Below are 26,899 nucleotides of genomic sequence, written 5' to 3' on the forward strand. Positions count from 1 at the left end.
TGTACCTTCTGTAGGAATCGTAAGAGAAGAACAGGGAGAACTGGAGGGCAGAGCAAAACGAGTTATTAGATTAGAATCCAGGTGTGGGCACAAAAGACCCAAATCCAGCTCCCTCTTGAATTTCGTTGACACTTACTGTATCTAGTGCCAATTTAGTGCTGATGGTTGATTGACCAGATTCTTGTGTATAGGCTTCAGTAATCTTTCTCGAATGGTCCTGATTCTTTGAGCCTGATAGGAACGTAGGAATCCAATTTTTAATTTGATTGGAGATCTGCCTCCCTGCCTTTCTTCCACACCCAACTGAGTTTGTACAGTGCAGAAGACCAGAATGTGCTTGGCTAAATGTTGGGGGTCAAGAGGTAAATCCAACCTGGTAGGTTAGGCTACACATCAGTGGGTTGTGCTAGCTGGTTAACTGGTTTAATTATTAGCTGGTTTTTATCTTACCTTTCTGGCAGGAGTTCAAGGCAGTATCTACAGCTCTTTGCTCCACAATAACAGCTTTGGGGCTGGAGAAAGAGGGTCTTCCATGGCTGAAAGTGGAGTAGAAGACAGTCCCAACCCCCTTAACTCCCTTAACCCCTTCCAGCCTCCTATTCCTCTGTCTTTCATCTTTAGCTGTTTCACCTGACTTCATGCTGCTCTTTTCATTGCTCTGTGTTTATTGATCATTGTTTTGTTTTTAAATGTTGAAACACCAAGATTCCCACAAGCGAAAGAGCAGCTTGGAGTCACTCCAAAAGTACCCAATTACCTCCTCAGCTCTGCAAGCCAGAATTTCTGCTGCAAACATTTTCAGTTTTCAAAACAAACTTTGTGCGCATCACCTGGGGCCTTTTTATGCTGAAGGCAACGGCAACTGGGGGCTGACTCCACAAAAAGGGATGGTTTTGTGCTCTAAATTGGGGCTTGGCTGTTCTTTTTCAACCTCGCTTCTTGCAACTCGGAGCTTCCTCTTGAGGATAGATGCAGAGCTTTAAAGTGCCAGGTATTTCCATATATTTTGCAGATAAACTGAAACACACACAGAGTCCCACCCTGTTCATTATGTAGATTTAGCATTTCCCAACCTTGGCAACTTTAAGCTGGGTAGACTTCAACTCCCAGAATCCCCCAGCCAGCACAGGGAGAATTCTGGGAGCTGAAGTCCACACAGCTTAAAGTAGCTGAGGTTGAGAAAAGCTGCTCAAGAAATGGTCAGCGATATCCGTCTCTCTGGCTTGGGGCTAACAAGCCACCTCGGCTCCTGCTGCCAATGGAGGCAAGCAGAACTTTGGATGACCAGCAAGGAAGCAGCTTGGCTGAGGTGAAGGAATATTTCCAGGCAGATGGCCTTGCTTCTCCCCCAAGGGGGGCACATTAGCCTTCTCTCTCCTCTCCTCTGGGAGGGAGTGAAATGCCACCTTAACTGAGAGCTCTGGGGAAGCAAAGTCACACCTGCTTCTCAGTCCCTAAAGGTTTCTCACGCCAAAGGTAGAGCGAGCCCAGCTCTGCCTCCCTGACGAGGGAGTCCTATCACTGTGAAATCAGTTGTTTCATAGCTGCGCTTACATGAGCTTTTAGCAAGAACTTTTTTTCACATAGTTTACACATATTTGCATTCTCAGATTTAAGTGTTTGAAAGACCTCATGGGTCTGGTTTAAGAAGCAAAGAAGACCTCTGTGCCTCTGAAGGAAACATCTCCATTGCCTGAGCTCTGCCATTTTTATGATGTATGGGCTGCAATGTTGGCTGGGGAATCTGATGGGTTGAAGTCCACGCATCTTGAAATTACAGGAGTTGAGAAGCACCCACTTAATGCAATACCCAGGGAGAAAATCTCCCTGTGCAAACATAGCAATGACCCCAATTCCTGGCTTATAACTCAAGAGACATTCCCACAGCACATACGTTTTGTCTGTTCTTTAAAAAATCTCAAGCACTGCAAAGTAGTAAACACGGGAAATGTATTTCTAGCAGGCTCACAGACCTGTCCCTTTGCCCGGAGGGATGAAAGATGGAACACCTCCACTGCAGAACATCTGCTCGTTCTCCCAGGTCTGCTCAACTGGTTCCCTTGAAACTTTGGGGAGCAGCTGCCACACTGAGCTTGGTGGATCTTTATAATAGGGCGGTCTCTTGGCTCAGTCGCTGGTCTGCTGTGGAGTGGGATCTGGGATCTCAACTGGGCTGGGAAAAGTCTGCAGCCTTGGAGAGCCACCAACCAACAAAGAAGACAATCCAGGGCTGAAGGGAGAAAGAAATGGCCGGGTCAGTTTCTGAAGGAGACACCATCATCCATGAGCAAGGCTACCTTTTAGTAAGAAGGGAGAGATCTGAGCATCTTTCCCAATTTGTGACAGAGTCCATATTTGAACTGAGAAGCTGTAGCCATCCAGGATCTTTTGGAATCCTCTGTCTGCCACCAACCAGCTCTGGCAGTTTGAATCCCTTCTCTGATGCTTCCACATGATGCCTGGAACCCTCTGTTGGGTTAGTTCTTCTCAAGAGCTTCCACATGGAATTGCCTCCTTTGCCAGTAAGGTTACACCCTCATCATCTTGGTCTTGCCCTGTGCAAAAACCAGATATGGGCCAGAGCAAATCAGAGGGAAAGAAAACTAATGATAAAGGCCACAACAAATATCCCAGAAGTAATTAGGAGATATACAAAAAGGAAGCAAGGGAGTCTGGCACACCTGTGCAACTTGAAGCGCAGGCCCGCCTGGCCGTAACGCTTCAGGAGTGTTGAGAAATGCAGATTGTAGCTGAAGTTCATCCGTCTGTCAACTGCCAGGCTGTGGTTCGCGCTCTCCACCGCTGGGGAGGACCCATCAGTCCATCTGCAGGATCTCGTCTGAGACGGAGGCAGCTGGCTTTTCAACCTTGTCAGGAAAGTGAATGCCATTAACAAGTTCAGCTGGAAAATTAATCCATTATTTCCTCTGAAAAGTTCAGGAGTGCACTTTGGATGCTGGAAAGCAGAGCAGTCTTCGGAGAAAGGAGGGGAGGAATTTTCAAGAGACTTAAACAATTTACTATTTCTGGTGCTTTGATTGACGGCTACAGTTGCTGTTTTTATGGCAGCTTCTCCCCTCTTGCCTCGGGCACTTTAGAGAGCTCTGCGGGGGCTCAGATGTTTCCTTTGGCATCCCAAAGCTGTCCGTGTTTTAGAGATTGATGGTATTCGGGACACGGCTCATCATTCTACATTTATTTCCTTAAACCATTTATATCTCTTTTGTTTAAACACACAAAATCCAGACTGCTTTTGAAAATCCTAAAACTGGGAATGTGCTTGTCTCTGGATACAGAAAGGATTTGAAACAGCCTTTATGCATATTTTTTTTCCAAAGGGACCTGGAGAATGAAAATGCCCTGGCTGGACACTTACAGAACGACGGCAGCCCCTTTGAAAGATGTTTGGGGCCGTGTTCAGGTCCAGCCCCTGACTGCAATTCAACAAGGCAGCTGTGCTTTGGAAAGACAGGTTCTCTGCAGGGATGAAGATGGGAGGCTGATATTTAAGGGCTTCACTTGTTAAAATTGTCCTTTTTCAGGTTCATCCTCACACCTTATTACGGCCAAAAGCAGGGAATATAAAACACAGATAAAAATAGAAAAATAGAACTCTGGATGACACCAAGATGATCAACAAACAAACCGAAACGTCACTATGGGAGGCTTTGCATTAATATTTTATTCCATTTAAGAAATGCCCCCAACCCCAGTGCACAATTTTGCTTGTCACATAATCAGGTTAAATCTTGGGACAAATTCCAAAAGATTGCCTAGAGATTTGGACTCCTCATTTTGGAACAGAAGAAGCTGCATCGTGTCTTCTGCCTAAGTTCACTTGGCACCCCAAGTATGGATCGGGGTCCTCAGCCGAGGCCTCCAAGCTTCACCGGCAAGCTCTGTTTACTCAGCAGGAAGCAGTCACCAAATCACCCCGGTAGGAATCTGCAACCATGAGGATATGATATTTATACCTTTGTAGTCCACCGGTCTTGAAGTTGCCAAGGTTGGATCCCCCCTGATCTAGAAGATGGTTTTCTCCTGGGTGGGTTTTCTTCCCCCCGGCCTGTCGAGGCAGTGACTCCCCATGAGGGTTCCTTCCCCTGTTCCTGGATCCTGTCGTGGGTGTGGTACCTCCTGCGTGCCAGGCGCTTTGCCCCAGCATCACTCAAGGGCATTTCCTGTGGTGGTACCCATCTTGTGGTTGAGTGACTGGGGAGCCTCCTCCTCCTTCCTCCCTCCCTCTCTTTCCTCCCCCTCCTCTTCTGTTCTGGGCTGGAGCCCTCTTCTGCTCACGTCTCCTTCCTTGCCTCTCCCTTCTCTCTCTTCCAGATTATGCCTGGCCCTTGCCTAAACAACTGTGTCCCATCTGGATTTCCCTAGATGTGCTCTTCTCTACGGCCTCCATCATGCACCTTTGTGCCATCTCCCTCGACCGCTACGTCGCCATCCGCAACCCCATTGAGCACAGCCGGTTCAATTCCCGCACCAAGGCCATCATGAAGATCGCGGCCGTCTGGACCATTTCGATGGGTAAGTGGTCCCTCTCGTTGACCAAGGACTTGTCCTCAGGGATGCTCTGTTGAAAAGGATAATCACAATGGTAATAAAACTATAAGTTCGAGACCTTTGCGTTGTGTGGGCTGAAGGACGGCAGATAATCAATTGCTGCGGAAAACCAAAGGTATTTATTTTCATTCAAATGCTTGGAAGAGTTTATTCGAGAGGAATCTTGGTTGCCTCTCCGTTTTACCTGTTTAATATTGCATATTTAAAATGATTCATCCTAGTTAACCAATCAATCTTCTACTAGATTTAATCTAGATTTCATTAGGCTTTGTCTTTTTTCTTTTTCTTTTTTACAGACTGGAGCCAGTCAGTCAGTCAACCATTCAGCCCATAACAGACCAATCAATGCTTCATGAGCGGCTGCCTAGAGCAGCGTTTCTCAATCTTGTCAGCGTTAAGAAGAGTGCACTTCGTTTGGAGAATCCTGGGATTTGAAGACCACACCTCTTCACATTGCCAAGCTTGAGAAACACTGCTGTGGGGTAACACCTGGCAGCTTCTCACCCTGCTTAGAAGCAGGACCCCTTTGCTATGGGTGTCCCCATGCCCTGGGACCACAAGGGTGACCTGCCCCCTCCGTGGACCTGTCTTGTCAAGAGAGAATCTTGAAATGAAACTGCTTCTACGTGATGGGGATTGGAGGGGGGAAAGTGAGGAAGGGAGATGTGGGGTGGGCCCCTCAGCCGCATAGAGAAAGTTAGGCAGAAGCCTTTGGCTTCAGCAATGTTTCTGTCCAAGATGGCCGCCTGCCTTCCATCAGGACCGTGGGCACCATCTAGCGGAGCCAAGAAAGATCACACCTTATTTCTCAAAACGATGTCACATTTCTGGCATACTTTGTAGCAAAAGGTGCCCATAGCTTTATTTAGGTTTGGGGGACTTTCCTGTAAACTAACTTCACCTCTACAGTCAAAGTCACAATAGTATAAGAAGGGGAAGGAAGTTCAGCACAATCAAATGAGCAGGACTCTGTTAATCAGAGCCAATCTCAAAAATATATATAGAGAGAGAGAGACTCAGCTTTTCTGGAGAACTGAGGGGTCTTGGAGAGTTAATACCAAGGACGTGGGAAAATGTAGATGTGTCTTGGCCATTTCATTAAGCATCTCTAAACTGACCCCAAAGTCACTCTTTCCCCAGCTGCCCCGGACACCTTCACTTCCTTTGACAGAGGAAGCTCTGGTGGGACATGTCACTCTGACAATGCCCAAATCAAAGGTATTCAAGGCCCAGTTGCCAATTCAATGAAAGTAGCAGCCCTTTTCTCTGTGTCTGCTTTCTTGATGGTCTTTCTTCTTGGCCTGTCTTCTCCTCCAGGTATTTCACTACCCATCCCGGTCATCGGCTTGCAAGATGATTCCCGGGTCTTTGTGAATGGAAGCTGTGTCCTGAACGACGAAAACTTTGTCCTCATCGGCTCCTTTGTGGCTTTCTTCATCCCCCTGATGATCATGGTGGTGGCCTACTGCCTGACCATCCAGGTCCTGCAGAAGCAGGCGTCTCTCTTCCTCTACGGGGAGCCCCTCAAGCCGAGGAGGAGCAGCATGAGCTGCCTGAGGAAGGACCTCAACGTGGAGAACCTCTCCATGCTGCAGAACCACGAGGCAGCTTCCCACTTAAACTCTCCAGTCAACAAAGAAGGAGTTCTTTTCCGGAAAGGCACCATGCAGTCCATCAACAATGAACGCAGGGCCTCCAAGGTCTTGGGGATCGTCTTCTTTTTGTTCCTGATCATGTGGTGCCCATTTTTTATCACTAACATCCTGTCTGTTCTCTGCAAGGACGCCTGCGACAAGGCTGTCCTCCGTGAGCTTCTGGATGTGTTCGTTTGGGTGGGCTACATCTGCTCAGGGGTCAACCCCCTCGTCTACACACTCTTCAACAAGATCTACCGCAGGGCTTTCTCTAACTATATCCGGTGCCGCTACGAGAGCGGCAAAAGGGCCTCCCAGCTGCACAACCAGTGCCCCAACGTCTCCTCCACAGCCTTCTGCGGGAAGGATCTCAACTTGAACAGTTACCGCCAGGAACTCAACAGCACGGAGCTGGAGGAGGAGGAGGAGGAGGAGGCTTTGGCCGTGCATGTGGGGACCCCAGAGATCTCAGTAAACAGCTGCAGCAGGGAGAAAACAAGCAGTGTGTAAACTTACACACTTCTACTCCTGTCTGAACTTCACAGCTACAAACAATGTTCCCGTTAGTCAAAGAACAATGTAAATAAGGCATTAAGAACAAAACCTTTTTTTTCCATTTCAGCTTTCATACTTGTAGCTCCTCGTTTTGCACCATTCTTAAAATCAGAACCTGTCTTGGTTGTGGGGAATGGAGCAGGTGGGTCTCCTGTGGGAGCAGCTGCTTGTTTTGCTTATGGAAATCTTATTTTTATTCTGGTGCATGAACAAAACACCCTTAATCTCAGGTGGGTTTTCTTTTTTTATCTTTCTTTTTGTTGGGTCTCAGTGGTCAGTGATGAGTAAGTCACATATCAAATAAAGGGATTTGGGCTTGGAGATGTCAGCGTTTCTTATTGGGATACCCAAACAAGACCCTGGATGAACCGCTGCCCATCTTCTCGGCTATGTAAGTCTTGATCTTGGTCATGGAGGGTAGTGAAAGTGCCCCCCCGTTTGCCACAGCTGGACTGGTGATAGTTGGAGGGTGTTAGAAGTCAACCTGCCAATTGCCAATATTGTATCACTGCTGGGGAAACTGTTGTGCTACTTGTGGGCTCTGGGCCTGTCAAGCTGGCCCCCTGAGCATTCTGTGGGGGAAATCTGTGCTGCCAGGAATCTGCCAGAGCGTGAGGCTGGAGAAGGGGGCCTTCAAAGCCCTCCCTCGGCTTTCCAACAGCGGAGAGGGGACGAAGAATGTTAATTGTAGAAGTCTTCTTCCGAGCTCTACATGGCTCGTCCCCTTTGGTTTCCTGGGCTGGGGAGGCCTCCCTCCACCATGACCTGACATGACAGCAGTATTCCAGTGTTTGAGGGGCTGATACAAAGAGGGGGGGGTCAACAATGGATGGATGGATGGATGGAAACTAATCAGGGAGAGGGGCAACCTGGAACTAAGGAGAAATTTCATGACAATGAGAATAATGAACCAGTGGAAGAGCTTGTCTTCAGAAGTTGTGGGTGCTCCATCACTGGAGGCTTTTAAGAAGAGACTGGAACAACCATTTGTCTGGAATGATAGAGGGTGGCCTGCTTGAGCAGGGGGGTGGACTAGAAGACCTCCAAGGTCCCTTCCAGCTCTATTCTGATTGATTTCTGCAGCTCCAAATATTCAGCCCTTGATGAAACTGGGCAGGGACAAAGAAAGGGGCACCTTTTGTTTTCTTGTCCAGGAAAGTGATGGGCTGAGCACCTTCAGTGAAGACCACTAGACGGGAACCTCCTTAAACAGTAAAAACAGCTTTCAGGTATGAAATTGTTCCTTGCTGAGCTGTGGTTCCTCCTACTAGCATTTTTCCCCACAAGGTTGTCATTGTGAAAAAAATGGGAACAACGGGGGGGGGAACCACAGGAGGGAAGCCTAGGGAGGCCAAATCTATCTCTAATGAACTCTTAAAGCCGGGTTGGATCAGTTAGAAGCACAGCCCTGATTCCCCCCTAAAACGGTGAAGGGGCCGTGCTTCTGGCCGGACAACCCTTCCCCCCCACCCCCCCAGCTGTTGTGCCACTCACATGCAGCTTTGCTGCAACCATCCAGACAAATGTGGACCCAAAAGCTACAGAACACACAACGCCAGGGGAGAATTACGAAAGACTTTTCATTTTATACACAGAATATGTACATTAGGTTTATCCATGCAGATTTCAATAGAAAACTCTGTACAAAAGAAAACAAAGTAGGACTGTTCCAGGAAACGCGGACGTCGGAAGCTCCAGCAAGAAGAAATCCAGAAAGCGCCAAAGAGTTGTGTAACACGGCACCAGCGAGAACAGGAAAGAAGCATGAATTCCAAATGGCAACAGACACAGACGCAAAATAAATGTTCCTGGCTACTTCCAAACTGATTTGCATTTAGAGCAACTGTGTGAATTTGGCTAGGATTAGGAATTAAAGAAAGGAGATACAAAAGGAATGGTTAACAATTAAGTAGTAGGGTTTTTTTTTAAAAAAAGACGACCCTGACAAACACAAAACTCATCACCTGGACCCTTTTGGTCCACAGATCATTCCACAGTTTGCACATCTCTGCTTAACCCCGACTCCACAACTGAGCATCAACCTGGCTTGGCTGGAAGGCGTCTCCCTTCACCTTTTGGCGCTCTGGCTGGGCTCGTGTTGCTGCCGGCATGCCGGAGAAATGAAGGACCGGGGCCCAAGAGCTGGTTATTTATTTATTGCATCTATTCATGACTTAAAAACTCCTGGGCCTCCTAGGTATTCTCTGCACAAGAATTATACGGAGGCCAGATAGTGAGAAGAGAAAATTTATAAAGGGACAGGGCAGAAAAATTAGATTCATATAAAAACAAAATAAAGTGGACTAATACATGGAAGAAACACATACACACACACACACACACACACAATATGACTTTGCTTTATTTACCCAGTGTCTGGGGGAGTGGGGGGGGGAAACTAAGAATTTCATTTACCTCTATTTTTCCATACGTTTGTTCTTAAGATAGGATGCCTCCCTTTTTATTAAAAAGGAATTAAAAATCCTAGCTCCTACAACCTTAAAAGCCTCCAAACCAGCAAATAACAAAACCAATAAATAGCTGAAGACCAAATTTTCCCAGTAAGGTACCCTGAACCCGTGCCTGTCCTGGCTGAAGGTTAGGGCAACTGAACGCCAATCTATACAGAGAACAATCAACTGGAGCAGGCTGATCTAAATATAAACAAATCATTTCATGCATTTTAATTTAACATGAGCTCACAATTGCATTTTAATGCAGAACAAATGGAGGAAGGTGACTTCAAGAATTCAAAAAGCCAGGCCCCCAAGGACATTTTGCGAAGTCAAGAAGTCTTACAGAAACACTTCTGGCTTGACACACACAGACACCCCACCCCAGAACAGGCAGGAAGGACTCAACCTGATGCCCAGTTAGGGCCACTTCCCACAGGCCGTTGTTGCAGAGCCCATCCCACGGCATACCTTAGAACAGGGGTCTCGGACCTTGGCAACCTGACGACCTGGGGACTTCAACTCCCAGAATTCCACAGCCAGCATGGGAGTAGAAGTCCACAAGTCTTAAAAGTGGCCAAGGTCAGAGATCCCTGCCTTGGAAGGCGGAAGAGAAGTTTCCACGGGCCTCCCAAGAAGGCTTTCCAAAGCTCTCTGACGAATCGCATCTCCAGAGGCGGAAGCTCTGAAGGTGGAGAAATGAGAAGAAGTCCTTTTACACAAACCCCTCTGCCTCCTCTTAGGGTCTCACAATTTATTGCGTAGAAGACAGCAAACAACCTTGCCTGAGCTGAGTGCTTATGAGGCTTTGCTCTCCTGCAAGGACCAACCGCAGGGAAAGAATTTCTAGGCTGAAGACAAAGAGCTGCAGAGGCCAGACACAAGCAGTTACCTTTGCCAAAACGCAAAAAGGCCACCACCCCCTCTTCTCCCTGCCCCCCCAAAAGGCAGCCCAAGGTTCAACTGGGCTGTCCTCGTCTCGAGGAACGCACGGCCAGAGATAATTGGCACTAGGGCCACCCAAGGGGAAAAAAACAGTTGTGCTTGGCAGGCCTGGGCTAGAGTAATTGCCCCCGTGAGCCAGGGTTTTCTGCCTCTCCGGAATCCACCTGCAAGCAGGTGTCATGCCTATGAAGGACACCCACTCACCTGGTCTCATCCAACTGGGCTGAGCTCCTCTGCACAGACCTATTGCATCTCTTCCCCCTTTTTTATATTGAGTTAGACTGATAGGATTTGTGCTCCTTGGGAAAAGGACACAAATTGCCCTGGCAAATAGATCTCTATCCCAATGCTACCCAAAGGCAGAATTCATCTGAGCTTTTTGCCTGAAATGGAAATAAATAAGAATGCAATTTAAAAGCCTCTTCAAAAGCTTCCTTATATTCAATACGTTCCCCATTTCATCAAGGGGTTCCCACCACCCCTGCAGCGATGGGGAACGTGGTGCTGAGGATCACTCTGCACACCGGGGGTGGGAGAGATCACTGTGTACCTCTACAACTGTCACCGCAACCCTGCAACATGCTTCATCAAGTGTGGAAGTCTTTGGGCTGCAAAAAAAGTGCAAAGAAATTCATTTCTTAATTTTCAGCAAGAAAAAATAATTTAGTCCAACCAAATCAGTCTACAGGCAAAAGCTGAGCCTTAATAGGGAACAGTGGAAATGCCAATTCTCAAAATGGAGCAATGCAAAGCTTTTCCCCCCGGCATCTCCCAATGCCATAGGGCAGACCCCCCCGCCCCCGTGGGCCCAGCGGTGGGGAGCTCCTCTGCAGGGAAGGGAGGGGGGACTCTGAAAGGGACCATCTCTCAAGCCCCCAAACAGCTCCCAAAATGAACAGCAACACTGAAAGAACATGGGTGTGTTTGTGCATGCGTGTGCGCGTGCACAGCTTGCAATACTGACTGCTCTCTTAAAAGATGGCAATGGAAAAGACCACCAGGGATGACACCTCTGGAATTGTCATGCATGCGCACACGCACACACATGCACACACCATTCCTCCTTCCCATTCCCCCAGCTGTATTTCCTTTCCACACACACACACACACACCCCTTTGCAACAACACTGGAGTGGGTTGGCAGTCAGGGGGTTGTGACCCACAACACAAAAGGAATCGCTCAATCCCTTAAACCGGCAGAAAGGGGGGGGCAGGGATTTGATCAGGGCTACAATCTCTACTCTACTTGACGTTGTTCCTCATTCAAGCACAGCACAAAAGATTGTTTGATGTTGGGAGCGAGCTATGAAATCCTGGCTATCATAATATAAACCTGAGATTATTATTTTTTCTTTAAAAAAAACTTTTTTGGCAGTTTTACTGAAAGGTTTTTAACTAACACTCTCCTGTAGGATTCTAAATTAAAATCACTACATGTCATTATTTATCCCAGACGAGGAAAATAATTTTTCAAACATCCACCAACAAATACTTTAAAAGGATTACATATCAAATTAAATATGATAAATAAAAGCATATTTACAATTTTTTTCTAAAAACCAAACTTAATAAATTCAAAGTGTGCAAACTGAAGAACATCCAACATTCAGATGTTAGTCCTTTAAACTTCACGTATTACCAATCTTACAAAAACCTAATATTTAAAAATACGCATTGCATCTATTGAGACGTAAAGAAACTGCAAAAATGTTTTAAGACTAGGAAAAGTTATTACACAGGCACTTCACAGGTAAACAATCTACAGTACAACTGAAAAATATTTTGGCACCAATCTAGAATACTGGGGGGGAAAAAACAACCACACAACTTCTCCTTTATATTGTATACTACTCTGTCATCGCCAGCATACACCCAACTAAAATATTGGAAATGATACATCGGTAAGAAGTGCAAGAAATGAAGGATGCAAATCTTCTCAAAACTGGTCAAACTTTTCTGTGAAGCCCGTCCGGATTTTCTACTACGCTATAGTGATTTTTTTTATTTTGCAAATGTACATGAAAATGACACGTTGAAACTTTTCACGTAAATGCCATTTTAAGAGCCGCCTCCCTCCATAAGGTCCATGAAAGCTCCAACGGCCACCAAATAGGCAGCAACCGGTTGCGATTCCCCACCGAAAGCTTTTCTCGCAGCTCTGCGCTAGAGTTTCCTTGTTCAAAGTGATCCGCGAGTCCCCAGAGGAGCCTGGGATGCAGCCCAGGGCTTCTTAAGACAGGACAAGCGGTTGAGGGGCAAACGCAGAAAAGGTCCTGCTGGAAAGAGGCCTCCAAATCTCTTATGGCTCTCGGTAAGAAAAGAAAATAGGAATTTTTTTTAACGCTCCCAGGGAACTGTCAGCACCCGGCCCAGGACACCTGGACAGCCCTGAGGGCGAACGGCTCGGCGGATTCCTCCGGACGGAGCAGAAAGGCTTGGGGTGGCTGGCCCAGTTCCTCCGGCAGGAGCGCCGTCACAGGCAGGAGAGCTGCGAAGCTTTGGAGGAAGGGATCTCAAGGAGAGCCTGAACCGTCAGTCCAACCTTGACCAGTCCTCTCTCTTCCAAAATGTGATGGGGCAAGCAAAGTCTTTCCTGGAAAAGGAAGAGGCCCTGCCTTCAGATTCTTGTTGTGTGTCCGACCCATCGCGACCCCATGGACAACGTTCCTCCAGGCCTTCCTGTCCTCTACCATCTACTCCCAGATAAATCAGAAGTCAAGCTAATTAGGAAAAGGGCTTCCTTTACGTGGGCGACTCCAAGGCCGAGGCTCCGGAGGAGACCCCCCCCCCGTCTCCCTCGCAGCCGCAGAGGGCTCACCATCTCCGCCCGGCTGTCCTGGCGCAACAGGGAGCAGGAGATGGCGGCCTGGCTTTCCCCATGCAGGCATGCAGCAGACGGACAGGCTGAGGAGGGCGACTCCCTGAACTCGGTTCCCAACAAGCCACTTTGGGCCAGTCGTTCGAAATCCCCATTTTCTAATTCCCCACATACAAGAGCGGATGGGACAGGGCGGGGGAGAGCAGTGGCTCAAAGGAAATCAAGGCATCCTCTGCTTTTCCTCAAAACTGCCGCACTTTTTCCTCCTGGAGATCAGCAGAAGCGTCCGCCTTGTAAGGCAGCCATTACTCAACTGCAGCAACTTTAAGATGGGGTGTCTAGTGGGGACCCCCCCCCAAGCACACCTCCACCGAACAAACCCATTTCTGGTCTGCCCCAACTACTAAGCCCCTATCTGGCGAAAGACATTACAGGCGGTCCTCGACTTACAACAATTCATTTAGTGACCATTTAATGTTACAACGGCATTAAAAAAACTGGCTTAGGACCATTTTTCGCACTTAAGACCATTACGACCTCCCCAGGGTCATGTGATCAAAACTCAGACGCTTGGCAACTGACTCACATTTACAATGGTTGCCGTGTCCCGTGGTCACATGATCCCCTTTTGCGACCTTCTGACCAGCAAAGTCAATGGGGGAAGCCGGATTCATTGAATGGTCGTGTTACTAACTTAACAATTACAGTGATTCACTTAGTAAGTCTGGCAAGAAAGGTTGCAAAATGAGGCAAAACTCACTTAAATGTCTCGCTTAGCAACAGAAGTTTTGGGGGGTTGTAAGTGGAGGACTGCCGGTATTAGGGAATAACCTCCACCACAACTGGCGTCCTTGAGCCCCTTAGCAATTTACCTGCGGCACACCCAGTTTTTTACAAGCATCCAGGAAATTTTCAACATTTCTTCGGCATTTTGCCATACTGAGCTTAGGCTGTCGGGAGGGAGAGAGAGAGAGAAAGAGGCAGAACGGTCAAGAGGAACTTCCAACCAAGGAGAAGAAGAAGCAAAACATCTCTGTCTATTCCTAAGATTAAGGGAGATTTACTTAAGGCTTGTCTTGAATTAGGGAGGCAATGTACACAGCTCACTCACCACGGCTGGTGACGGGACGTGAATGCTGGCCACAGAGCGTGGTCTAATGTGGTTGGCCAGGTGGCAGAGAACCACCCCGTCCATGAGGGCGGCTCCGATGTCCTCGGGCAGACTGACCTTCAACCGCAACTCCAGATTCTAAGGCAAAGGAGGAGACACACTTGAGATCAAAAGCCAGTTCTCCAGTAGCTCAGCCAGGAAAGCCACCAGCAGCCCGAGCATCCATCCTGCTAAAAGCAGGGGCGACTTTAAGGCCTTGTGGACTTCGATGTTAACGCTGGCTGGGGAATTCTGGGAGCTGAAGTCCACAAGGTCTTGAAATTGCCAAGTTTGGAGACCCCTGTATTAAAGGCAAATTACATTGCGCAGTTGCTTAATCTGTTCCCTTTCTTCCCGCAGATGCTCCATTTTCCTCCTCATGGTGAATCCGGGATCCACCGTGCTGTAGTCTTGACGAGAACGCCCAAATGCTAAAAAGGGAAGACGACGGTTGAAAACAACCCACTTGCAGAGAACGGCTCATGCACAATGCCGCTGGCCGCGCCTCCCTCCGTCGCCATCATTTTGGTTAATCTCAAATCCGATAAACTGAAACTGCTTCTAGGTATGACAACTGCACTCGTCACAAAAGCATAAGGGGAGGGGAGGGGTGTGTGTGTGTGTGTGAGAGAGAGAGAGAGAGAAAGAAAGAAAGAGAGAGAGAGAGAGAAATGAATGTTGCCTGGACTTCTCCTGCTTTGCCCTCTCTGCTCTGCCTGTCACTGAACAGTCCACCCAGCTCTCTCTGTCCCCCAAACCCCCGACATCAGCATATTCTAAGCAATCTCTTTACACACACACACACACACACACACACACACACACACTACAGCCCTCACCTGATCGGGGCTTCAGTCCAAAAGGGCCATGAGAATTCCCATCTGTCCGTTCATAATCCTTGAAAGGGGGGAGAAGCAGAGATGTCAGACGGCCACAGAGGGCACCCGAGGCACGCAAGCCTGAAGAATCGAGAGGCAGAGAAGATAAACCGCTCTCGCCAAACGCCAGTCTGGAAAAAAAGAGGCTGGATGCCCCCTGCCTTTTGGCCACAGTGCGGAGAATTCTTGAGAAGGTGCACCGACTGCTTACAAAAGGACAGGCCAGTTCAGGGCCAGGAGCCCAGAGCTTCCGGGAAGCGGGAGGGGAGGCATTCCCTAAAAAGGCTCTCCCCAAAGCCCCCTGATCACCGGATCCTTAAAGACGGGAAGCTGTACTTAGAACAGAGGACATAAAGTAAGAGAGCTGGAAGGGACCTTGGAGGTCTTCTAGTCCAAAGGATTCAGAAACCTTCCTGCTTTTTCTAACACACGTTGCGGCCCCTCTGTAGCAGGTTTCAGATCACTCCTCGAGCGAGCTTCTACTCTGCAGGCAACTCCAACTACACCAAAATTGCACACTGCGGTTAAAACGTGACGCTAACAAAAATATACAGAGACAGACAGACAGACAGACACACACTTGTACCTCGGAGGACACAGGCGACTGTGGAGACACATTAGCATGATCACTGTCTTGCTACAAAAAACAAAACCAAAAAGATGGAAATTATAAGATGAAATGTTTTAAAATGAAGAGTTTGGTCAGACAAGACATAAATGTCTGCATGTACAAACACGCTACTGAACATATGAACATGCTTGACTGGCCAGGCTTGCAAATGTCCTAATCGTGGCCTCTGACTGTGGTTTCCTCACAGGAGGGCGACTCTCTTGGCTAAGGGATGAGAGCCTCAGGGCCAAGAGGATTCCATCTTCAGTTAAAAATCCAAAGGCGCTTCTGCCTTTTAACATAACTGGCCAGTCAGAAAAAGCACAAGAGCTTCTCTCTGTTTTTCTGCTACCGTAGACCAAGAGGGCTCTTGCACCATCAGCTAAGAAACTTTGCTGGCCCAACACCTACAAAGCTGCTGCGTTACAAGTAGCTTCTCTGCTTCAGCCTTTTTCAAAATGTGAGATCAGTTCCCCCCTGGTCATCCTAAATTTCTCCCAGACTACGGCAGATAATATCTTTTGTTATTTCTATGACTATTTATTAAAGTATGTATAATCTATCCTTCAGCCAGGGTGGCACGGGTTGAATAGAAACCGGTGTTTAAAACAGGGCAGAGCGCTGTAAAACCAACACATCGTTTGAGACCGGTTCCTGGCCAGGCCAAGGGAGGTTTGCAAGAGTCTCAACACTCCTGTGTAATTATCAAGCAGCTCTAAGCCAGATCCGATTCACGGGCTGTCGATGCAAATTATGCTTAGGCATTACTTCTTCGAGAAGGGTGGGAAACGATTGCGCATGTGAGCAAAGGAAGGAGAATTTAAAGAATAATCTTCACAGAATCCTGGACTTCCACGGTTAAATTTCATTTTCTATTCCACTCCTCGCTTACCTCATCGTTTTCATTTCCACTGGAACTCTTCCGGGAAGACTTGTACTGAAAAACAAGACAGCTTTTATGCCACATGGTTTGTGAAGCCTGTTTGTGTTTTAAATCATCCTCAGACCACATTACCAATCCACCCTGAGACAGAGAAAGAGGGCTATCCTGGCATGGGGATTGTGTTAGGGGGCTCCCCCGGGGGCTTAAAATGCTGGTCAAGAGGCAACGTATAATGCTTAGGCTCAGTAACCAGGATAAGCAGACGGACTTGGCTTACCAGAGGAAGAACTGCGTGACTGACAAGCTCCCTAGAGAGAAATGTTTGTTGGTGCATATTCTCATAATCATCCTAGGTGCGTTTTCTTAAGGATAAACTGCATTGCTCTCCAAATAATGCATTCCCTAGAAGGCATCCTTCATCTACGCCGTTCGCCTATTAAAGCAGGCCTGTATCTCAAGGCTTTGCAGATTCTGACATAAAAAGCTCTCTGTCTCTTGTGCAGAGGGCCAGCTGATGCAGAAGGCTTCAGCCAGGCCGCCCCACCCAGCCACTCTCTGGGTGCCCTGGGGCCACGATTTTCAGAGTTCTTAGTTAGCTTGGCAGGGCCAAAGAGTGGGTATTTTCGCTACCCCTGTAACGTATTTCTGCCTTTCACCCAGAGCAGACTTTGCCCAGGGGGCAAACTTAAGAATTTCATGGAGACAGACCTGAGGATCAAAGTCAGAACCACCTTGGACAAAAAATGGCTTGGGTCGGGGTGTCCAACCTTGATGACTTTTAAGACTTGCGGACTTCAACTCCCAGAATTCCCCAGCCAGCTTGTTGCCCCTCCCAGACATCCTCCCTATGTAATTGTCTTCAGCTCAGTGACGGCAAGGCAGGGTCTCCTGTTTTTCAATCCTCATGTCGAAGCATGCAGCGCTTATGTTCAGCCAGAGACAAAGGAAGGAGAAAGGCTTCATGCAGAGAGAAAAGGAAGCAGGGTTGCCCCCCCCCAAGGAGGTTTTTCCTGGTGGGTTTCCGCTGCTTTCCCTTTTTCCAGGCAGACAGAGCCACATCAGAGCAGAAGCTCTGAGGGAGATCAGTCTGACTGTTCATTTTGAAGCGCTTCCTATTTTAGAACAACTGTTGGGAAAGCCACCTTCAAATCCATCAAGGGTTGGCTTGCATGGAAAAAAAAAGTGCCAGCCGGATTTTTTTACCCTGTTTCAATCTCAGTTATCAGGTGTAACTGAGGTTCCTGTTCAAGGCCAAAAATCTACTTTGCTTCCAAGCATTTTAAAAGGCAGGATGCGGTTCTGTCTGTGACTGGAAACCTTTTACGGACTGAAAACGGGGGGGGGGGGGGGAATGAACAGTACCTGATTTGTGGGTTTGACTAGAAAGGGTAGATTATGGGAAGAAGGGTGATGTGATGCAAACTCAACAGAGGAGAAGATAAAATTCAAATGCATTTGTAACTGCTGTAAAGAAGATTGGAAGCCGTTTGTTAAAAAATATATATTTTGTCTTTTTCTTCTTCTATTTCTCTTCTTCCGCTTCTCTGGTCTTTTCTCGCTATTTTCTTTCTCTTTTAAAAGTTTTTATTCTGTTGTTTTTTCCCCAAGTAAAATAATTGCAAACATAAAAGCCAGTCTGCTTTCAGGGGGAGTTGAAATGGGTTTTATTTTCTTAGACGGGTATTAGGCAGAGAAAAAAGGGGGGGCCCACCTTGAAATACTCCCTCCTGATCTGCTTGCTTCGACGCCTCTCTTCGTTCGGCCAGATTGTCGGCTGTGTGTCCGGCCAACGTGGACCGTCTGGGTTGTGGCCTCTCTGATTCTCCGGAGGCTACGGAGAGAAAACAGCCTGTAAGACTTTGAATCCATTACGTTGATCAGGATCGCCCCCAAATCTCTGATGAAATCAGCAATGCTTTTCCTAAACTAGCCTTCCAGCTCCCCTGCCATCACCAGTCACCGTGGGGTAGGAAAAAGCGCCCATAAATACAATAAAATTCAGAAGGCAGGAGGGTCCCTGATAAGCATCTTGTGCATTTGGTGTTCACTCAGCTTCTCTGATAAACGTGCTGCCCAGAGCGATCTTTCACTTCCAGTCACTAACAGGGAAGGCCTTTGCAAAGAGTGAACATGGAATAAAAACACGGGCACAGACGAATTGGCATTTGCCTGAGTTGCCAAGGCTTAATTCTACTTCATTTTATTATTAAATCAAAGTACTTATATACATTCACTGCATATTTACCGGAAAAATGAGGGACTGGCTGATATATTGATACGAATATTGATGTACCAATTTATTCACTGATAAATATTGATGCAGTTCACAAATTCACTCACCTATTAAACACTGTACTGAGCGATTGGTTTGGATTAAAAATCCAAAAATGCCATAAAACAGCAAGAATTTTAAGGAAATCTGTAGGAGTCCCAGTGAAGATCGCGCTTGCTGGGATAGGGCAGTTTTTGTTTTTTACTAAGTGGCTGAAGGGAAAATACATAAATATGTCTAAGAAAGTAAAGCAAATTGTGAATAAGCCCAGAGCAAACTTAGGGTTGCATTTCTTAATCCGTTATTAAAAAATTCTGAATTTGTGAAGCTTCCCTCACAGCAAGCTGATCAGACTTTGGGGATAGTTATCAAATGCTCCAGAATGACAGAACGTCACACAATCTGTCACAACTACTGCACTGCACAACAGATGGCGCGAAGGAATCCCACCCAATTATCTGGCACCAGGCGCAGCTCATCTGCAACCGAAGCCATAAGGGGCGATCAAAGACGAAGAAACCTTTACGATGAACAAGCCGAACCATCCCGGCTGCTTGCAAGTCTCTGCATTACCTGCCAGCTGCAGGGGGAAGATGGAGAATTGGCTTCATCTGCAGAAAGGCTGCACGAAAAAATAAAATATAATAAAACACAATGTTGTTGGCTTTAAAAAAAAGCCCACCTCTTTCTTTGTTAAATTATGCAGCTGCCCACTCAAAACGTGGAGCTCTTCACACTGTTTCCTAGCACCAAGGCAGTCAACTTCTAATCTAACATCCAATACTGCCAATATTTATTTATAGCCAGATAACCTGTGAATTTTAGGACTGATTAAATGCCAACTTCTCCTCTAACAAGCTTCAGCCAGCCAAATTTTCTGTTACGGAACAGTTTGCTAAACAAACACACCCGTCAGGCCACATTATTTTCACATCGTTACTTCTCTTCGGGACATCAGGAGGCCTGGAAAGGTGTTCTTGCTGGAACACAGGTGTGTTCCTCTGGATGAATAAAGGGAGTGAGGCAGCTCTGAAATCTTAACGGCAAGACTAGCTGTTTTCTCAAACAGTCTGAAGCAGAGAAAAGATGTTTGAAATGTGACAGGAATTCTTAAATTACGTTTAAGTGAACCCTCTGCCCAAAGGAGGGGAGAAAGCGGAAGGAAATCCCACAGGGCCCCACCTTTTTTCCTCTCGGCCCCCAAGAGCATAAAAAGCTGCTTCCTTTAACGCAGCGGAATCTTATGGGAAGCATTTGTGTGACCTCACTGTGTACAAGGGTTTCTGGAAAGGAGCTGGGGCTGCACCAACCTCACAGCTCTGGCTTTCAAAGAGCAGCGGTGCCCCCTTCGGAGACCTTTCGTTTTGGCCCACCTCTGCAAAATCTTTTCACACATTAGGTTCACACAAATGATTTTAACCTATTTCTTCCCACCCCGTCAAGCCCCGTACCTTTTTTCTGTGTCCACAGTCTGTTTTGGTCGGTGTCTTGTGCCTGTCGGGGCGCAGTGATTCAGGAGTCTAAAACCAAGAGAATTGCCCCTGAATGACACACAGGCTCATGAAAGCAGCCTCAGCTCTTAGTTGATCTTCGCTTGCTTATGCTAAGTTCTTGCACCCTCGGGCGAGGTCGGCTCTCCTCCACTCTCTCTGGGGGGGGGGGAAGGGGGGGCTCAAGAAGACCCCGGCTGTCCTGCCAGCCCCTGGCCAAGCTGTCCTCTGAGGCTGCAGGGACAGTCCCTGATGGAATCCACTTGGGAAAGGGACTCGAGAAGGAGCAAAGTCACGAGTGAAGGAATAGCAAGGAAAGACAGTCTGGAATCAGGAGTGTGACAGGAAAGGCGGAGAGAAACAAGAAGCAAACAGGGGCTCCCTCGACAAAGGTTGTCTGAACAGAACCCCACCCTACTCAGGGCAGAAGAGCGGCAGCAGGGGGGAGTGTTCCCCACCTAGGCTTGCCGGACTGAGGGCAGGGGGCTTCCCAGCTGACCAACAGGGTCATTCTCCCTCACTGAAGAAATGGTCTGGGGTGATTGACTGACCCCCATGTCTGCACAGGGAGAGTCTCCTTGTCTTTAAACAAGGTCAAGGACTCCCTTACACAAAAATAGCATTAATCTATCCTTGGACAACACTTTAAGGGTCTGGAATTCGGTTTCCAGGTAACAATTCAAGAGGAAAACATTTCCCAATTTGGGATGCAGATTCCCTCCAGAAGTGTTTTTTTTTCAAGATATGGTTTAACTGGGAAATCCCCAAAACAGGGATGTCCACAGGTGTGGTCACAAAAATCAAGACAGCGACTGTGATGGGAGCAACTGAGGCCCCGCTCGAGCAAAGTTTTGATGGCACCACAGCGGCTGCCCTTTTGACCAGACTCAGGGGAGACCCTGCCCTGAAGTCCCTTTCTGTGAGAGAGGCAGATAAATCAGAGCTCTGGGTGCGCCATCACTGGAGGTTTTCGAAAGTAGACTGGACACTCCTTCGAGCAGCTTGGCATAAGGCCTCCTGCCTTGAGCCAGCAGGAGTCTGGACTAGGAGGCCTCTGAGGTCCCTTCACCCCTGAGAGTCTATGCTCTAAGATGGCCATCAGGCTTCTCAGAAGGGAAGTTTAGGGGCTTTCAGCCTTTTCCTCCATTTTCCTCCTCAAACACACCATCGCTATTACACCAAGTTGGTCTCAAGGGTTATCGTGGGCTGGCCTCCCACACGCTCGTGTGACGTCCCCGGGCCTCCAGTCCCAAGTACCTTGAGGCGCGTCCTGCCACCCTGGTCCTCTGGAAAAGCTTTTCACTGAAGGAAGCTCTATAGCTTAAGGGCCTCCGTCTGAATTCGCATGCCACGTACCCCAAGGTGGAGGAAGGGAGCCATGAAGAGGGACAGGAGAGCCGTTAGTAAAGTCAGCAGAAGAGAGAAAGAGGAGAGTGTAACCACAGTTAAGCCAAGAGAAGACAAAAAAACTTTACGGCCAAACTGGGAAAGAAATCCTTCGAAGAGGCAAGGACGGGAGCTTTTTGAGCACGGCAAAAATGCCACAGGCTTTTCAGGATCAATTTTAGCAACGGTTATAAAGGACCGAGGTATGTATTTTAAAAGGCAGCAGCCGGATTAGCCATAAACTAACTTTTCTTCTTTCAGATCATCCTTTCTCAGCTTGGACGGGACACGTTTTTAAGATGCCACACAAGCAGCGGTCGGGGCAGACCCTCACCGGGGGGGGGGCCCTACTGATTCCAGTGTGACCCACAAGCTTCCTACCTGTTCTTCTGCTCCTGCTGCAAAAGCTGAGCTGCAATTTTTCGCAAGTCGGTCACCTCCTTCAGGTCATCATCTTCTTCGGCCTTTTCTTTCTGAATGCTAATACATAAATAAATAAATAAATAAATATTCCTCGTTGGGTAAGGTTAGTGTTTCCCCAACCTTGGCAACCTTAAGACGTGTGGACTTCAACTCCCAGAATTCTGGCTGAGAGAATTCGAGGTTAGGAAACCCTGATCAGAGACTTCTGCCGAACAGATCCTCTGGGTGAGTGGTCCCCAGTAGATCATTCCCCAAACCCCACCGGGGTACTGTCAAGGACCCACCTCTTCTCCTCTCGCCAATCTTCACGCGACGCGCTCTTCTGTGGCTTCTCAGCTGACTTTCCTCGCTCCTTACCCAGCATATTGGAGGTACAGGAAGGGGAAAAAAAGAGGGTTGCAGAAATAAGTGTTGAACAACTTTAGAATGAGAAAGTCTCTACTACTCATTCACTTTGTCTATTTTTAAGACGTGGCTACCTTAACGTAAGAGATCGATGACCCAGTCTGAGGATCTCCTTGATCACACGCAGCCACATCCTCTGAGCTAGGATCGAGGTAATCACACACATCAGGGTCTAGGGATTAGGTTAAAAAGGAAAGAAGGGATATATGTGGTTGGTCTGAATGTATAAAAGCATCTATCTCTAAGGGTCTAAGCAGGTCTTTCACAACGTTTAAGACGTGTGGACTTCAACTTCCCAAAACCACCCAGATGTAGGATTTTACCTTTATGCAACTCAGGTTTGTTCCCCAGCAACTGATTGTCATTTCGGAGTGTCTGTTCCCTTGTTGATTCCGATACCTGAGAGTGGAGGCTGACTGTGTCATCATCGGATGGCTGAGGAAATAACAGTTGAGAACATCACAAACACATCGCGTATGTCTTTCTGATGACACACATTACAAAACAATCTTCTGAGGAGGCTAGGAACCATGTGAGGCTAGGATCCCAATAAGAGCATCCAATTCAGACGTTCAATCAGTAAATAGTTGTCACAACATATCCAGAATTGCTTCAGTTGGCTCTAGTTTCCTGTGCCTAACCAATAAAAAAAATCAGGAAATTTTTTTTTTGCTATCAAATTTGTAACATAAAATTAATGAGGTATTTTCCAGCAACTTGTTTACCAGGTGCTGTGATGCAATTCCTGTGCAAGGGAGTTGTGAGAGTTGCAACACACTTGAAACCACCAGATTAGGGGAGCCTGATGTATATGACTTCATTGTGATAGAGAGTAACCTCTAATAGGTAAAGGTAAAGGTTCCCCCGCGCACGCGTGCTAGTCGTTTCCGACTCTAGGGGCCGGTGCTCATCTCCGTTTCAAAGCCGAAGAGCCAGCGCTTGTCCGAGGACGTCTCCGTGGTCATGTGGCCGGCCTGACTAGATGCCAAAGGCGCACGGAACGCTGTTACCTTCCCACCATAGTGGTCCCTATTTTTCTACTTGCATTTTTACGTGCTTTCGAACTGCTAGGTTGGCAGAAGCTGGGATGAGTAACAGTCGCTCACTCTGTTATGCGGCACTAGGGATTCGACCCGCCAAACTGCCGACCTTCTGATCGACAAGATCAGTGTCCTAACCCACTGAGCCACCGCGTCCCCTAACCTCTAATACATCATGTTAATTAAACCGACTGCAAAGATTTATCAGACAATTCTCAGGTACTTCAAGAGAGAGATCTCCATCTCAAAACTGATGGAAAAGGGGAAAAAAACCCTCCCATTTCTCTCTTTTTCAACAACATAAAAAACAGCTGACTTACTTCTGTCGTGGATAATCTTTTATCCCCATTATCACTACCAATTCCAGAGTCTGGGCCGTGGTTTTTATTGGGGTAAAAGTCTTCTATACTGTAACGGAGAAGAACGTTGGTTACACACACTAGAAAACTATTTTCAGTTCCCCTATTCTGGTAGTAAAAGATTGATTGAAATTTTTAATTCCTCAAAGAACAGCAAACAATTCCCCAAAGACAGGAAATTGAGGAGAAATAAACCTATCCCCAAAGTTCTTTGCTGAAGAGGTGTGCTGATTTTCTTCCCCTTCAGACTAAGATATAATGCAGTTGGTTTGGCAGTAGATGGCAGACTTCTCCTTCAGACAGGCCGCAGTTGGCTGAAACCAAGCAGTGGATATGGGTCTACTCTCAGAGATGCAGCCCAGCCAGCTTGTTCAGCTCTGCCTCAGCAGCGATGCCTGACAGGCGAGGGGAAAAGAAATGGCAGAGGCAGGGAAGACTGGAGACACAGTCAGGGGCCGGGCCAGGAAGGGGACACTAACCGAGCTCCTGGCACGACAGGGACTCAGAACAGACTTAGCGGTTGGAAATGCTCAGCCTTTATCTTCCAAGAAAGGAAGGGCAGCTTCACCTGTCGGTCAGTGGCTGAGAAGGGATCCTTCTTCCCAGGGAAGGGAGATCCAGGGAATCTGGCTTCTTATCCATTCTCAGGCATGCTTGAACACTGAGAAACTTAAAAATGTGCACTTTGCCCTTTAAGCAGATCTATTAAGACACAGACAGGAAAGAAACCAAAACAAAAATTGAGTCAGATAGGTTGACAGAAACACTTTGGAACTCCTTCGCTGCCTTTGATGTGTTTGAGTCTCCCTGTGTTGTGTTTGTGTGTGTGTGTGTGTGTGCGCGCGTGTGTCCAAGGGGGTAGGGAACTGTTAACAGGCTTCATGTAAATCTCCCAAAACTACTGACCAGCCCAACCTGTTCATCAACTTCATGCAGTGAGATGACAAATTAGGAAGCAGGCTCATTTGGCACACAGCTTTGGCGATTCCAGGAAAAGGCCTTCCAGGGCCTCAGAGACAGAGGGCGCCCCCCCCCCCAGCTACCCCCTGGTAAGAAGCCCCAGGCAGAAAAGGTGCTTCCGTCCGAGGACGGCACCCCATCGATCCCGCACCCGTCCTCCACAGAGCAGCTGACTGGAGGTCCCCTGTGTCCCCACTGCACTTCTGAACCGAAGGGGGATTAACAAACCTGGGCCGGTGGGATCTGCATTGGATTGTTATCCAGAACGATGACTTGCAAGTGTCGCAATTTCCGGAAGCAGATGGGAATCTCTATGATTTTATTACAAGAGAAGTCCAGCTTGACCAAGGGAAGGTCTCCTAATTCTATTAATTATACAGGAGGAAGAAGAAAGTGGCCTTCAGACATTACAAGACACGGGTCTAAATGAATTCAGAGGAAGAAAAGCTGCTTACCATCGGGTAACATATGGAGATTATTTCTTCTTACGTTTAGTTCTTTTAAGGAGTGCAGTTTTCCTATCTGCTGGGGAAGGACCTGGATCTCATTGCAGCTAATATCCTAAGAAACAGAAAACCAGAATATCCAAAAATTAAACCAGCATTTTCTGACATGAATTGCTTAACCAAGGAAATGCGCTTCTTGAAGAGAGAACCGCCTGTTTTGCTAGAAAGGGGAGGATTCTCTTAAAACAGATTTTTGCTTCAAAGGAAAATGGTTTCAAAAGGCATCTCTCCGATGTAGCCAGAAATCAAGAGAAGCAAACGTGATCACGCCTTACGCATGAAGCCAGTTGGATGACTCTGGGCCAGCCATACCTTCTCAGCCCTAAAAAGAAGGCAAGGGCAAACCACTTCAAAACATCTTGCCCAAAACCTGCATGGACGTGTAGGGGAGTTAAGCTAACTCAATGGTACACACACACACACACACACCCCTGAAACAAAGCAACAGACACTGACTCAAGAGAAGAAAAGACATCAACCGCATGAGATTTATGAAGACTGGAAAGCTTGAAGCTTGCCCACTGCTGTTCTAGACAACTCTTTTATTTTTACAGGGTGCAGTTCAATTTGTTGACAAACAGGAGTGAAGCCGAATGCGTTAAGGGTAACAAAGGACAGAGCAACTGCACGTACCAATTCCATTAAGTCTTTCAACTTTCCAATTTCTTCAGGAATAGACACAAGCTTATTATTGCTGACAACCAAAACTTTCAGTGGCAGATCAAATAGGTATTTTGGCAATGTAGAGAGGAGATTTCGGCTGGGGAGAAACGAAGACATCGAGGGTTAATATCCAGCAGCTATGAATTGTTCACGTTTAAGAGATGCAGAAGCCATTAAAACCACTCTATGCGCCATTTAAAAATGACTCACTGTTTAGCTCTTCAGTTACAGGCCCTGCTGGTGGACCACAACACATAAACGGCCTCTCTGGCAATGCATTCCATCTCACGTGCATACATGGAAGCAAAATACTCAACGTCTACAAAAGCTTAAATCAGGGCTTTAAAGATCTTTGTAAACTCTTCCCAGGCTTTCTTCTCTCCTCCACGCAGAGCTTTTGTGGAGCCGAGGGGCAGCTTCGCTTTCCTCTGATCCTTTTTTCCTGCTTTAACTTTTCTCCCTCTGGTGCTAATTCATCGTCTTTGCCCTGCTCTGTAGATGGACACGGCCTGAGACGAGCCCATGCATTTCGCTTTCTGCGCCTCCTTCACAGCCACGTGGGAAAGCGGGGACTGCGCATACTCCAACCAAAAATAAAACACGGTGGATCTGAAAGCAGCAGCCACAAAACGGAGCAACATTCCTTTCACCGAGAAGAAAACTTCTCCAGTTCTGTGGTCCACTCGGCGGCTTTCCCGCCAGAAGGCAAGATCGGCAGCGTTCTTTTCAGCACTCGCTGAACTCCCAGAAAGCAAAACTGAAATATCTGCCTCTCGAACGTCGTACTGCGAAAGAAAACCACCGGGAACCGAGCCAGACTCCTTCGCGCACAGTTATCTTTTGGCAATCTCTAGGCTGCCCGTAGCGCAGAGCGGCAAAGACTGTGGCAGTCCTCTGGAG

At 47.5% G+C, this 26,899-nt stretch overlaps 1 protein-coding gene across 12 annotated transcripts in view; it reads right to left on the bottom strand.

Moving 5' to 3' along the window:
- Nucleotides 1-3,664: 3,664 nt before the first annotated feature.
- The window catches only part of LRCH2 (leucine rich repeats and calponin homology domain containing 2), a gene marked incomplete at its 5' end in the record, with an annotated part of 30,867 nt that continues 7,632 nt past the window's right edge, over nucleotides 3,665-26,899 (bottom strand). The window contains 23 exons of one of the 12 annotated variants that reach the window (XR_014493575.1): nucleotides 8,320-8,859; nucleotides 10,357-10,539; nucleotides 10,707-10,764; nucleotides 12,535-12,749; nucleotides 13,847-13,924; nucleotides 14,086-14,223; nucleotides 14,446-14,555; nucleotides 14,964-15,021; nucleotides 15,589-15,639; nucleotides 16,505-16,549; nucleotides 18,207-18,326; nucleotides 19,341-19,389; nucleotides 20,219-20,287; nucleotides 21,515-21,592; nucleotides 22,025-22,123; nucleotides 22,351-22,418; nucleotides 22,546-22,643; nucleotides 22,795-22,906; nucleotides 23,832-23,919; nucleotides 24,439-24,572; nucleotides 25,059-25,195; nucleotides 25,286-25,391; nucleotides 25,970-26,096. Coding sequence is in view for 3 of the 12 variants with exons in the window: in XM_083371763.1 (XP_083227889.1) it covers nucleotides 4,439-4,579; nucleotides 13,847-13,924; nucleotides 14,086-14,223; nucleotides 14,446-14,555; nucleotides 14,964-15,021; nucleotides 15,589-15,639; nucleotides 16,505-16,549; nucleotides 18,207-18,326; nucleotides 19,341-19,389; nucleotides 20,219-20,287; nucleotides 21,515-21,592; nucleotides 22,025-22,123; nucleotides 22,351-22,418; nucleotides 22,546-22,643; nucleotides 22,795-22,906; nucleotides 23,832-23,919; nucleotides 24,439-24,572; nucleotides 25,059-25,195; nucleotides 25,286-25,391; nucleotides 25,970-26,096 (1,906 nt within the window). Of the gene's footprint in view, nucleotides 4,580-8,319; nucleotides 8,860-10,356; nucleotides 12,750-13,846; nucleotides 13,925-14,085; nucleotides 14,224-14,445; nucleotides 14,556-14,963; nucleotides 15,022-15,588; nucleotides 15,640-16,504; nucleotides 16,550-18,206; nucleotides 18,327-19,340; nucleotides 19,390-20,218; nucleotides 20,288-21,514; nucleotides 21,593-22,024; nucleotides 22,124-22,350; nucleotides 22,419-22,545; nucleotides 22,644-22,794; nucleotides 22,907-23,831; nucleotides 23,920-24,438; nucleotides 24,573-25,058; nucleotides 25,196-25,285; nucleotides 25,392-25,969; nucleotides 26,097-26,899 lie in introns of those variants that run through there. The other 11 variants (XR_014493574.1, XR_014493576.1, XR_014493577.1 and 8 more) reach the window with 11 other exon arrangements.

Source organism: Vipera ursinii (genome assembly GCF_947247035.1).
Source record: "Vipera ursinii genome assembly, chromosome: 12".
In the NCBI taxonomy this organism is placed as follows: domain Eukaryota; kingdom Metazoa; phylum Chordata; class Lepidosauria; order Squamata; family Viperidae; genus Vipera; species Vipera ursinii.